This window comes from Salvia hispanica, unplaced genomic scaffold (assembly GCF_023119035.1).
Source record: "Salvia hispanica cultivar TCC Black 2014 unplaced genomic scaffold, UniMelb_Shisp_WGS_1.0 HiC_scaffold_1183, whole genome shotgun sequence".
NCBI lineage: Eukaryota > Viridiplantae > Streptophyta > Magnoliopsida > Lamiales > Lamiaceae > Salvia > Salvia hispanica.
In genome coordinates, this window is record NW_025951453.1 from 1 (window position 1) to 14,113 (window position 14,113).

At 35.2% G+C, this 14,113-nt stretch overlaps 1 protein-coding gene, 1 non-coding gene and 1 pseudogene across 2 annotated transcripts; 2 read left to right on the forward strand and 1 right to left on the reverse strand.

The window, feature by feature from the left end:
• Positions 1-5,033: 5,033 nt before the first annotated feature.
• On the forward strand, positions 5,034-7,802 carry LOC125198053 (MAR-binding filament-like protein 1-1). The gene is made up of 6 exons (XM_048096511.1): positions 5,034-5,274; positions 5,655-5,710; positions 5,800-5,937; positions 6,378-6,522; positions 6,587-6,867; positions 6,954-7,802. The coding sequence occupies exons 1-6, from the start codon at positions 5,034-5,036 to the stop codon at positions 7,800-7,802; spliced, it is 1,710 nt and encodes a 569-aa protein (XP_047952468.1).
• A 303-nt stretch (positions 7,803-8,105) lies between these two features.
• On the forward strand, positions 8,106-8,179 carry TRNAR-UCG. The gene has a single exon. It is a non-coding gene; the product is annotated as a tRNA-Arg (tRNA).
• Positions 8,180-8,435: 256 nt separating this feature from the next.
• LOC125198052 lies at positions 8,436-11,915 on the reverse strand (annotated as a pseudogene).
• Positions 11,916-14,113: the final 2,198 nt, after the last annotated feature.

Sequence of the window (14,113 nt, forward strand, 5' to 3'; positions counted from 1 at the left end):
ACAACGAGGAATGTAAAGGATCCGTTACTAATATACGCTTAGGTGTTACCCTACACCGTGTAGGGGTCCCACTCATTGAAAAAAATCCACGTTATTAAATATTCCTTCTCTTTTTCATAAAATTTCAAATTTAATTAAATTTAAAACGGTGTTTAATAAATTCGGAAAATAGTTTAGGAATATATATTGATTTAGTAGTGTAAATTAATTATTCTGCAAAGTAACTCAGGTATGATTGTGAAACCCTAAGTTTATGAATTGAAATGTGGATAGGTGTACGTGTCGCGATAAAAGTAATATGTCTAAAATAATAATGACACGGAGCTAATAACATACTAACTTTTGTTTTCGAAATGATATTAAATATCACGTAAGCAACTAAATATAATTGCGAATTTAAGTGTAATTTGTCGGCATTAAGAATAACGCGATTACACGTATGATTAGACACAACCTGCTTTTTTCGTGGATTCTGACGACAAAATACAATCCGACAAAATTGTGAATTCCCTAACTTTATGAACAATTAAAGGATAGACACGTGTACCGATATTAACAACTTAATTGAATTTAAGAGTGATCTTCGCAAGAGCAACAACGCGATTACACGTGACATATTAGACCAACCTGCTTTTTTTCCAGTATTTCTGGACGCTCAAATACACAATTTTATCAACTTTATCAACTAGTTTATGATATTGATTGCGAATTTAAGAGTGATTTGTCGCTATAGCAACAACGTAATTACACGTGACATATTAATTAAATCACATGTTGTTTTTCGTGATTTCCGTTGACACTAAATACAATCGGACAAAATTGTGAATTCCTCAACTTTATGAACTAATTAAAGGATAGACACGGTATCGAATACACTAATTGCGAATTTAAGAGTGATCTCTGGTCAAGAGCAACAACGCGATTACACGTGACATATTAGACCAACTGTTGTTTTTAGGATTTCGTCGCGTAAATACAACCTCGACAAAATTGTGAATTTCGCAACTTTATCAACTAAAGGATATAGATACGAGTATCAAATATTAATGATATTAATTGCAATTTAAGAGTGATCTCGTCGATAGCAACAACATGATTACACGTGACATATTAAATCACCCGTTGTTTTTCAGGGATTTTCGTTTATACTGAAATACAACTACAAAATTATAAATTCCTCAACTTAATCAACTAAAAATACGTATACCGAATATTAACAATATAAATATTTATATTCATATATAATATGTCCACAAAGTAGCATCAATTTGACGGTTTGACCACACTAGTTTAAACGTAAAATTTAGTTTAACTGTAACTACTATAACTAGTAAAAGTGACACAAATATTCAGTTACATCTTTAGTGAATCCACTTCAACATCAATTTATAAGCAATTGAGTATAATAAACCATAATAGTTGAAAATCTATATTTATAAGTAGAATTTTAGATAATGTAAAATAAAGTGGATATATATAATTAATTCATCTTTTACAGCTTAATACGAACCTCATGAGCTAACAATTAAAAAAAACTCCATAATTTTCCTTATTTGTCTCTCCATTGCATAGGATGCTCATTATTATGTTCCTTCACATTAATTCCCAGATTTATTTTTTAGCCTTATAAGCATATCTCCACTTCTGCAAAAACAGATCAGCATAAAACTAACTTGTGCTAAACTCTAAATTTAGACTCAAAAATAGTGTCAACATAAATCAGAGTTTATATATTATCCAGTAATTCATCACACTAACCATGTGAGTGTTCACAATAATCACCCTCTTCTCAAGAATTATGGTGGTTTAGGCAGTTTGAATTAAAGCAAATGCCACACCACAAAATAATACTCCAATGATTCCTTTGTTTCTTCTTATTTTCCTTAACTTTCTTTCATTAAAAAAAATTACAATGAAAAGTTTTCAAATTTTGTTCACCTATAAAAGATGCCTTTCTGTGCCATTTTGATATACCAAAACAGAAGATTAGTTATACATATAAACACAGTATTTTTTTCAGAGTGAGAAGCTCTCTTTTCATGGAGTTTCTGTGCAGATTCTAGGTAATAATACTCCATATTCTACTACATTTATCAATCAATCTCAATTTCTAGCTACATTATTTTCAATGATTACACAATCTAATAATGTTGAATTCTATTTATATATCTACTGTTACACCCATTGATTTTTTTTTATATCATGCATGCTCAATTCTGATTAAATCAATGGCTCTTCGATTCTGAGTAGTTGATTGATTTATTGCTGTTTCTCTTCTTTTAAGTTGGAAAACTAATTATAAAGTTAGTTCTTTTTTTTTCCATTTGTGCATTCGTTCATAAATTCAATTTATGAAGACCTAGCTAGAATGGACTACTAATTTTAGTATTGATTTTTCAGAATATTTAGCTGTTTGATGTGAATTCTTCTTTATTTAAATTGTTCTTTATTTACTGTTTAAAGAATTAAGGATTTACATTACCAAAAAATGAATTAAGGATTTAGATACCGATCTCAGATTCTCACATTCAATCAAGCTTCCGTGATTTTTAAATTTGTTTTGATATAAATGATACTATTATAAGTTATATAACATTCCCATACAAAGATTAATTTAATAAATCTACTTTTTGGTAGCATAAAGAATATATACATTACTATAAATATTTATTGTTTGTTGATTTTAATTTTCTCCCCGTTTTCTTTATTTTCATTGAATTGATTGTTACTTATTTACTGTCAGGAAAATACCCATGTGCACGAGAACAAAATTTTGATATTCAGGAATCAGGAAAAAAAATATGTTAAATTATTTTAATCTATTTAAGTTTCACTTCATCTTTTGGAATTTTCTTTTTCAAATCAGTATACACAATGTTTCCTTCGTGCATCATTTTGTCTTTAATTACTAATTTCTACTACTAATTAAATTGCACTAACAAATCCTAAAAACATCTAATTTTTACTTGAATTTTTAAAATTGTGTAAGTAGGTACAACAATGAGTCCTCTTTTTCGGATTCCATTTCATCAATGTGCAAAAAGGTGGGCTTATTGGCTTTCAACAAAAAAACACACAATGAGTCTCACATTGTTTTCAACACTGAATTTGACGCAATCCATCGCCAAATTTACGAAAATACCCTCGGACGACGACCGTGCGTCCAAAGGCAATCCGACACTCCCAACAATTAAAATACCCCCATATTCCACGTGCCTCCTCTCCGCCCACGGCTTGAAACGCTACGTCCATGGGAGCATGACCTCGGGTCACCGACCTTAAGTCTACTCCCATTGACCGGTGCACGGAGCACGGTGCCACGAGCTTCCTACCCCTAGATTATGTGCAAAGAATGGGGAATACAGCGCACAATCTACAAATACCCAATCTCCAAAGAGGTACATCGCCCTTCGACCGCATCCTCGAATTCCCTTCCCTCCCCCTATTGGTAGCTCGGAAGAGCAATCTTCCGAGCTAGACTATTCGGGAAATTGCTACAATGCTTCTCCCCGCTATCGCAACGGAGAACGGCCTACATGTACAAGTATGTAACTACATTTATTTAGCCACATTATTAAAATTTAAATATATATGCATGTTACTAATATTTTTTTAGTTTTTTTTTTTTGATTTAGGGATTATTTATTCTGCTGCGATGGGTGCCGTTTGAAAGCTTGTGCGACGAGATATTGGTACAAGAAGATGATGAAGCATGCTTTGGATTTTGATGAGGATTCAATCTTTCCAATGGAGAAAGCTGCAGTTTTTAATATATTTTCTTAGCTACGCTCTTTTGTACCTTGCTTTGTGTACTTTTTTGTAAGTTCACATGAAATTTTGGTGTGTGAATATGAGAATTGAATATTGCACTATATTTGTAAGCATTTGCACTTATTTGCACTAAATATACTAAATACTTGCACTTTATTGCACTGAATTTGTAAGCATTTGCACTTATTTGCACTAAATATACAAATACATGCACTATATATATTTTAAGATATTTTTTTGGAAGAGCTAAAAATGTAAAGAATTGATAAGCATACCCCACCAGTGTCCAATGATGTTCAACCATAAAAATAATACTAATATAAAAGCTAAAAAGGACAAAAAGCAACTAATTGAGAAACAACAAAAAGATAGTAACAATAATATTAAGTCTGTCTATCTCCATTAGCAAATGGAGTATATCGATCTTCTAGAACATGGCATATCCAAGTTAATAATGCTAATAGACCAAATGAGGCAACCAATGAACTAATAACCAAAAAAAGAAAAAGAAAAATGAAGTCAAAACAATTAAGAGTAACTGAACTATAGTTATAAACTGAGCCATTCGACAATTCTTGAGTATTTAAATACAACTTATATTGCAGTTATTGCCATCAATTGTAGATTTTAAAGAGAAAAATATTTAGTCAATTTACCAAGTGATGCTGAAGATCAAGACATTGTAAAACATAAAGTGAACTGACTTATTGATTTAAGGATACGTCGATGTACATAAATGATACATGTACATAATATCCTTAAATTTTTAATTTTAAGTGAGTTTAATCAAAAATTAGTTTTGTTATTTATTGTATTATTATAAAAAATAAGAAAGAAATGATATATAAGTTTTATTTCAAATTGTGACGTGATTTGAGGTTGTAAAAAAATGTTTTTATTTTCTAAAATATACAAATATTTAAGTTAAAATTTCAAATTTTTTTAAAGTGTCACAACATAAAATTTATTTTAAATCATTTAATGTTCATAAAATAATTATTAAGGTAAAATGTAAAAAAAAATTCGATTATGTACACACAATTTTTTCATTTATCTCTACTCATGTTAATTATTACTACTATATTATAATGTGTTATTCTAGAATATTTGGAACTTGAAGCAACGAATTATAACTAACTTCTTCACTCACAACCGCCAAGAGTTTAAAAAACTGCTGCATTTCTCAATCTCACTCAAATCAAATGTGGAGTAATCATCAATCGCCGCCCAAATTTGTTTCGTGATCGTTCAAGAGAGAAACAATGAGCTCTGCAGCTGTGAATTCGAGCTCTACGCCGTACCAACTCCGCCAAACTTCATCCAAATGCTGTTCGCAACCGCCGTTTCCGTCGTGCTCGTTGAGAATCGCGCCCTCTCGAAGCGAGAATGCGGCGGCCACGGCATTTCTACAGAGAGACGCCAATTATGTAGCTCTTGCCATGGGTTTACCTGTTCTCCGCCTTCTCAGAATCAGGGCTCACGCAATCCATGCCCTTCCTGAAGGTGTGTTTCTTTGATCTACTCTTTGTTAAGTGAAGATTAAGTAGTAAGAGGGATTTCTGAAGTTATTAGGGTTTTTTCTTGATATCTAGGTTTTGGCATACTTGAATTGGTAATTGTTTTGATTGATTGTGTTTTCTCTTCAATTGATTGGTAAAGGTGGTAAGACAGTTGAATTAGGGGAGATTCTGGTGACCTAATTTAGCTTTTCATAATGTATGTTTACATTTGCATAAGGCCAATTGTGATGGTTCTGAGTTACAGTTCAGTAAACTGCATCTTTCTTGAAATATTTCTTGACTTAGGACTCTGTTCTTCCTTTCTTCCTAAACTGTAAACATTTTATTGAGCCATCACTGATGAGTTCACCTTTTGTGTTATAGAAAGTGACGAATTAACAGCGTCGGATCTGGATCAAAATGAAGAGGTCTGCATCCAGGTATAAATGTTGGCTTGGTCATCTGATTCTTGTATTTGTATGTCATCTAAACAATCATTCATGCTAATGTGCACATTTCTTGTGGTCAGCTATCACCTCAGGGACATCCATCGCAGCACCCCTTCTCCATTCTGAATGTACTTGGTGTTCTGAGATCAGGGGTTCTTGCTGCCCTTTTTCCACCTAAGAAGAAGGAAGATGCCATTTCAGATGCTACTCTGGAAGAAGTAAGTAATTACAATAGAATTGTACTCTTATTTTGTGTGACATTGATGTGACTGTTAGCTAATAGTAAGTGCTAAGAATAAAGGCTCGGAAATTTGGAATGTGTTCGTTGTGTAAGGAATGGAACTTAATCTTCAAGAACCTACATTACCGAATTGAAACTGAGAGTAGCAAAAAGTTGGAATATGTTTGTTATAAGTTGTCAAGATGGAGAGTTTGTCTACTGTATAATCTCTCTTAGTCTTGAAGTCCCAATCACTGTTCTGACCTCATGCATCTTGTTCGTATGCATAGCTGAATCTTAGTTAGATACCTTCTTTATGTTTCCTTGTGTTTCCTGGTTCTAGCACTAAATAAGGACTATCACTCTAATATATTTTACATTTCTGAATGTTGTGCTATCTGTAATTCTGTTTTGTTGGTTTCTAATTTCTATGCGAAGGATAAAAGGGAACTCCAACAGCAGCTGAAGGAGAAGCTATATTCTGTAGGAGTCCTGCAAGAAAAGATCGAATTGCTTACATTGGATATTAGGGAGAAAGAAGATACTATTCGGCATCTTAGTGTTCTACTTTCCGACAAAGATAGTAAGCTAGAACAACTCAGCTCCGTATCAGGAATCTGACAACTGTCTAACAAGTTTGGAGTCAGAGAAGAAGCAAATGCAGGATGTAATTTTGAGACATTTAGAAGAGCTGGATCTGCAGGATGAGATGGTGCAAGAATTGAATCTGGAGTTAATCACTGTAGTGGCTGAGAAAGATGAGTCAGTGAAGAAGCTTGATGCCGTTTTAGCAGAATATAACAACTTCAAGTCCTCTATGGAAGAGAAGGAAGCTTCGGAGGCAAAAGATTTGGGAGAAAGGGAGGGGAAAATTCACCTGCTTGATAAACAACTTAAGAGCTTGTTGGATGAGAAGAAGAGAGACAAGGTGTTAATATATTCATTGAGACGGAGAGAGACAATTTTAAAGAAGTGCTTAATGTAGAATTGAAGAATATGAAAATTGTGGAAGAGGATCTTAGAAGGACAAAGACTACGTTGGAGAGATCAAGAGATGAAACTTTGGAGCTGCTTAAACAATCGAAACAGTTGGAAAGACTGTGCTCGGAGCTTGGAGATCAGGTCTACAAAGCTCAGGCTGAGTCCAGGGAAGCAAGAGAATCATTGTACAAGAAACTTGAGGAAGCTAAAAAGGGAGAAGAACTCTTGTCCAAAGAACTAAGTTCCACAAATGACCTTCTCATTAAATCAGATGAAGAACTGCGAATTATGTCCACGGAATTGACTGCTGCATTGCAGAAATGCAATGGCTTGGAGGAGGAACTTGTTGACGCCCTTAGGAAAGCAGAGATCGCAACGTCTGATCTGAACGAAGACAAGAGAATCATATCCTCTCTGAAGAAAGAGTTGATGGAGTTGGAAACACAGATGTTGGGAGACAAAGAAGCACGCGCAAGTCTTGAATCGTATTTAGAAGAGGCTACTAAGTCCCTCAATGATTTGACTCGGCATGCATCAATGCTTTCCAGAGAGTTAGAGCTTGCTCATTCTCAGGTTTCGAGTGTGGAAGATGAGAATGATGACCTTTGTAATATCATTGCTGAGCAGAAACAGGCTTTCTTAGAATCTCGAGTGCACTTGGAAGACGCTTACAACCTGGTCATGAAGCTCGCGAAGGAAAGGGAGAGTTGGATAAAGAGAGGAAAGAAGCTGGAGGAAGAACTGACCTATGCAAAGGGAGAGATAATGCGGCTGATGAGGCAAATCAAGTCTCCGAAACCTGCAGGTGATGTCGAAGAGGTAGAGAAGGTCGACGTGGGGGGTAGAGCTGCAGGTGATCCCATCAAAAAGATTCATAGTTGAAGAAGCATGATAATATTGTCTTAGTCTAGCTGCATTGTGTTTTCACTTGAACTGGAAGAAAGATAGAGAGAGAGTGAGAGAAAACTTAGTGATATGTCCTCTGTATGGAATGGAATTAGTGGTCAGATTGGAATCAGTTGCTTAAAATTGTTGAAAATATGAAATTTAGGACAATTTGGTTGTGTAAATGAGAACTCGAATCCGAAACATTTGGCCTCCATCTTTAAAAACATAAATTTGTGCCGGGCTACAATAAGTTGAATAACATTCATATCTATTTTGTAGTAAATGAATGTCACAGCAGACCGCATAGCGCAGTGGATTAGCGCGTTTGACTTCGGATCAAAAGGTCGTGGGTTCGACTCCCACTGTGGTCGAAAGTTTTATGGTTACAGTTTTTGGGTTTTAATGAGATTTTAGTAGTTAAATTTTGTTTTTTATTTTAATTGTTTGCTTGTTTGATTGTTTCTTTTGCAAATTATACTATTTCAATTTTTTTTTTATAAATGAGTTATATTAAACAAAACCCTCTCCCGCTCAACAACTACTTGAATCGAAATCTTTACTAGATGTTTATGCAATTCCGAGCTGTGATATTAGAACATGAGAAGATAATTATAAAAACGCAGTTGGTAGCTAGAAAGAAAGCTAATCATCAATTAATATAAGAGAAAATAATTAGATTACAAAATTTCTCAGGACTAGTTAGGTATATTGAGCACGTTGCCATTGCCATTGCATACATATTTATATTTGATATATATATGGCTTCAACTCCTCTTGAAGAAACCAAGAACTCCTTCAATCCTACTCATATATTTATATATGGTTATGGAAGCCACTGCTGATGTTGTTCAAGGCTGAGCTTTCCACGCAGCCGAAATGTCGGTCACGGCTTCTCCAACACTCACATACAGCCCATCAAATCCAAAGGATTCCAAAGTGTTGGATTCTTGCAGTTTCTCCATCACACTTCCCACAGGATTCACCAGCACAAACTGAGAAGAAAAGATTCAATACGACGTGGAACACAAGGCGAAAACTTGCAGAGATCAGCCAGAGATGCTGCTTACCTTGAGTGATCTCTTCTCTAGCATCTTTCTCAGCTCACTGATTGTGTCAATCCCACTTGTGTCTATTGCTGTCACAGCTGATCAAGATTTTAAAAAAATTGTTTTTGTTAGAATATAAATATATAATCACTACAATAATCTATCAGTAGTATTTTTTGTAAATACTAACCAGTCATATCTAGTATGACACATTTCAAGTTGCTTCTGTCGTTTGCGGCCAGCCACTCTTCCTCCTCTCGTATCCATCGCAGTATCCTGCATTGACGGCTGAGATTAGACGTGTTTTTTTGCGTGTGATGTGGGAACAAGGACTTATTCATTACCTTTCTTGTAAGTAAGTGGAATTTGCAAAGTAGATTGGTGCCTCAACTGCCATGATCAAGAATGAAGGAACTCTAACAGCCTCTCTGTATTGATTGAGATTCTGATATATCTGAGTTCTTGGCATGTTTCCGAGCACAACGTGTTTGGCCTTGTCACGTGTAACAAGATCTTGAAAACCGAAACTCCAACCTGAAATTTGCTTCTAAACAGTTAGCATCAATTGAGAGAAATTTCTTCAATTTATTCGGGTGTTGAGCATAGCAAAGGCTTACTGCTATAGCGACCGAGAGGCACTGAGATGAACAGAACGCCAAAGAATGAACACAAGCAAGCCAAGAAGTCAAGTTTGTCGACTTTCCACAGTTTGTACGCTGCTTGATAGTCTATCAGGCCGACTCACAGCAGTGATGATAATGGCTGCCAGGATGAGGTTGGGGTGTAGTAGAACAACGGCATGAGGAACAGCAACGTCACGAGCACTGCTGCAGCCATTACTATGTTTGAGACGACAGTCTGTGCACCAGCGTTGTAGTTCACAGCTGATCGCGAAAATGATCCTAGAAACGCAAATTCGCCATCAGCTCTGTCGATTCTTCACAATGCAATGAAGTGAAGATGAAGAAATCGAGAAGTGTGATATACCAGTGGTGACGTAGCAAGACGAGCAAGAGCCAGCCATGTTCATTAGGCCGATGGCCATCATTTCTTTGTTACCATCAACTTGGTAGTTTTTGAGACTGGCAAATGTCCTTCCAACAGCAATCCCTTCCTACAGATTCACAAATGCAGAATGTTTATATGAATTCTGATTTTGATTCTTTTGTTTTTTCAGCATAATGTTTGAGAACTCACTGTGAGAGAAAGTATTCCGGTTATGATTCCGGTTTTGATTGCTAAAGCAAGATGAGGGCCACTAAAATACAGCATGTTTGAAGAAGGTGGATTCAGGCCCTTAGGCAATTTCCCAATCTGTAGAAACAAGATATCCCAATCAAGATTTTGTTCACGAATTCAATTCAAATACTAGGCGAAAACTGCAGAGTTCTTACTGTCTTGATCCCGTGGAGTTTGGATTTGAAGCAGACGACTAGTATGGTCGACAGAATCACTGATGCTAATGGAGCAGCAGCTGATACCCAAAAGAGTTTAGGCCGTCTCATGCTCTGCATTCACCATTGAAATTCAGAGAAAAACTCGACAAACAAGAAACTGACTATGGAAGACGGTCACAGCCACTTACGATCTGCCTTGTTATCAGCAACAGCGCCAGAAAAGCGACCCCCATCACAATGGTTTGCCAAGACCACTGCAAGCAAGAAATAGATTCATGTTGTTTACTAACATTTACATCAGGAAATTAAGAAAAGGCCATCTTTAGCTAGAGATTCATTCTACCTCATCTGTATGATGGAAGGCAGAAGACAACACAGGAACCAGTTGCATTTTGGTAGTGAAATGGACTATCCCAAGCAGCCCTTTCAACTGCTGCAACGAGACGATCACTGCTGCACCGGCCATGAAGCCAACAAGAGTCGCTCGACAGAAAATCAATAACAAATCCCAATCTGCAAGATCACACCATCATTCAAGAATCTCTTAAAAGGCAAAAGCATCTGCCTAGCTACAATTGACCAAATGCAAAAACAAAACAAAACAAAACAAAACAAAGAATCTCTCAAACAGTTTCTGTTAGTTCATTCTCACACTACTTTACATAGCATAATCATCTTCACCAATGCAAGCCCTTCATTGTGCTTATAGTGGATAGATTCTTGCACAACACCTTTACTAAAAAGATTCCTCCCACTTTCCAAAGCTATACATAATTACAATTTACAACAAACTAGTAAAATTTTTACCTGAGAAAGCCTAGAGAAGCTTGAAACACCCCTGCAAAGAATGTGGCTGTGAAAGCCAGCTTAAGGTAGAGGGCGGTTCGTCGCTGTAGGGAACTACTTCACTGAGCATTGTTCCCATCACAAGGGAAGCTATCGACACAGGGCCGACCGCCAGATGCCTGGAGCTCCCGAGAACTGAATATATCAACGGCGGAACGAAGCTAGAGTCTTCAAGAAGTTAAACACTTTGCTTTAGCATTTAGTTGAAAACAAACAAACAAACAAACAGAGCAAAATAAAAGGATTCTTGATGACTATCCCACTTACATAAACCAATAATCGGTGGCAGATTTGCAAGCTTTGCATAACTTATCCCCTGTGTTTTGCAAGAACAAATCACCAATCAAAATTCTATAAATTGAAATCAAGAAAAGTCAAATTTGCATGTAAAGAAACGATCTTGGACGAGAATTTTCAATTTTTGGGGATTTTAAAAATTAGGACACCTGGGGAATGGCGAGGCTGGCAATGGTGACGCCGGAAACGACGTCGGATTTGAAGAGCTGGAGGCTGTAATTGGGTGCCCAATCGAAAATTGGGAAGAAGAATTGCAGCCCCAGAATGAGTTTCCGAAACCACGACTGATCCTTGAACTTGTGGAGCGGGTCGTCAGGGAAGAATATCTCGGAGAGGCGGTGGCGGAGCTTCTGCGAGGTGGTTCTTGGCGGCGGCGGGCAGACTCTGTGAACCTCCCGCGGCGGCATTTGCATTGGCAGCGGCGGCGCTTCTGTGTCTGAGAAATTCTCGACTCTGTTCGAGTTTAGGCCCATTTTAGCAAACCACGGCGGAGGCGGTGGTTGAGATCGGTTGAAGTTGCAGTGAAGGTGGTGAGATAGTTTGTGAGGGAAATAAGGGCTTTTTATAGAAGCAAGATTCTGCATGGATTCGCTTTTCTATTATTTTAATATTATTATTATTAATAGAGATATAGACAAATATCTCAATTTTTTTATACTACTATATTAATTATATTACAAAACGGATTATGTCACATTTTAATTTAAAAAACAATTATCCATATCTCGTTATCCGAAAAAATTACTATGTATGCTACTCCATAAATTTCGTAAATTAGTGTATTTAAATAAGTTAGATAAACGTGTTCGTATATAGAAACAAGGTAGATAAACATGATCGTATATGGAAACAGGTCCTATATATGTGGGATTGGGACATTAAAAAATATTCTTTGGAGATTTAAAATGTGAGATATCTCTATTATATAATATATTGCAAATGCATGTATATCTGAGTTGCGTTAAGGATGCGTGTACGTAGAAATTAGGAATAATGTAGTGATGAATACAGTACGTTTCTGACTGATCCGGCTTGCGGATTAAGGCCGAAAGTCTCCCAACGGGTGGCCGGGTTTGAACCCGCAACTGCGATGTGACCCGTTGGTTATTATTGTGTGCTATATTAATTAACTTTATTTGCATATATAGAGCGAGAGCATCAATTAATATCTTTGTCATCCCAAAAAAAATACTAAGTACTAATAAATATTGTTTGGTTATTGATCTATGTATATTAATTACCACAAACATAGAATAAATATAAAAGTAAAAATTGGATATATATATATAGAGGAATGATATGCTACGTACCTTATGTGAGCTCCTTATGTGAGCACCACTCTCGTTTGACACACGTTTAGCGTTATTTGTTTCGATTTATCTATTTAGTTTAATTCTAATACGTTAAAAAATGTTATTGAAATTTTTAATATCATAAATTTCATAAAAATCAAAGCTCGATTTACTTATTTTCTTTATAATAACAAATAAGTCAATAAAATAACAAATCAACCTTTGATTTTTTGAATTTTATGAAATTAAAAATTTTAATAAATCAAACGAACAACTAAAAGTGTCAACACATAAGGAGCTCATATAAGGTATGTAGCATATCATTCCTCTATATATATATATATATAGAGTTGTAATCAATGTCGAACTCTTCTTAAAGACCGAACCACCGAACCATACCAAATTAGGGCTTTTAGATCTAGTTTTTTATGGATGAGATTCACAAATTTATAAATTATTTTCTCCTTCATCACTAGTCTATTATAATTCATCCGAAGGTAAATAAGTCATACTAACACGTTACGAAGATTTAACTTCATTCCGAATATATTACTTCATTCCAAGTAGGTTTTTACTTCATTATAATAGGATTATTACTTCATTCTAGTAGGATTATTACTTCATTCAAGAATAGCTGATTGTAGGCCATCATCTAGTAATGAACATTCAATAAATAATGAACAAATGAACGTCGTAATGAAGTAAATATGATATTTTATTGAAAAACAATGTTAACTTACTTCATTCAGTCATGCGATTACTTCATTACATTAGTTTATTACTTCATTCAATCATGCTATTACTTCATTCCATTAGTGTATTACTTCATAATATGTTATGACATAATTATTTTGTTTAGGGTGTAGGCCATCATCTAGTAATGAACTACATTCAATAAATAATGAACCAAATGAACGTCAGTAATGAAGTAAATATGACATTTTATTGAAAAGCAATGTTAACTTACTTCATTCAGTCATGTGATTACTTCATTACATTAGTTTATTACTTCATTCAATCATGTTATTACTTCATTCCATTAGTTTATTACTTCATAATGTGTTATGACATAATTATTTTTCAATTGAAGTAAATTCGGTATGTAATGAATGCGAAAATCACTTCATAACATACGTTCATTTAGTTCATTATGTAGTGAATGTAGTTCATTATGTAGTGAATGTAGTGAATTCGGTATGGTTCGGTGGTTCGGTCTTTAAGAGTGGATTTGTGGATAATGCAACTCTATATATATATATATATATATATATATATATATATATAGGGTTTTCATCTACCAAAAGAAGACCCTAAACATATTGAAAAAACTCAATATTCATACGGCCGAAGAATACACAAACAATAACCCAAACATCATCCATTCTTTGGGTCATACTAAACGAATATTTGGGTCATGTCAACTTATG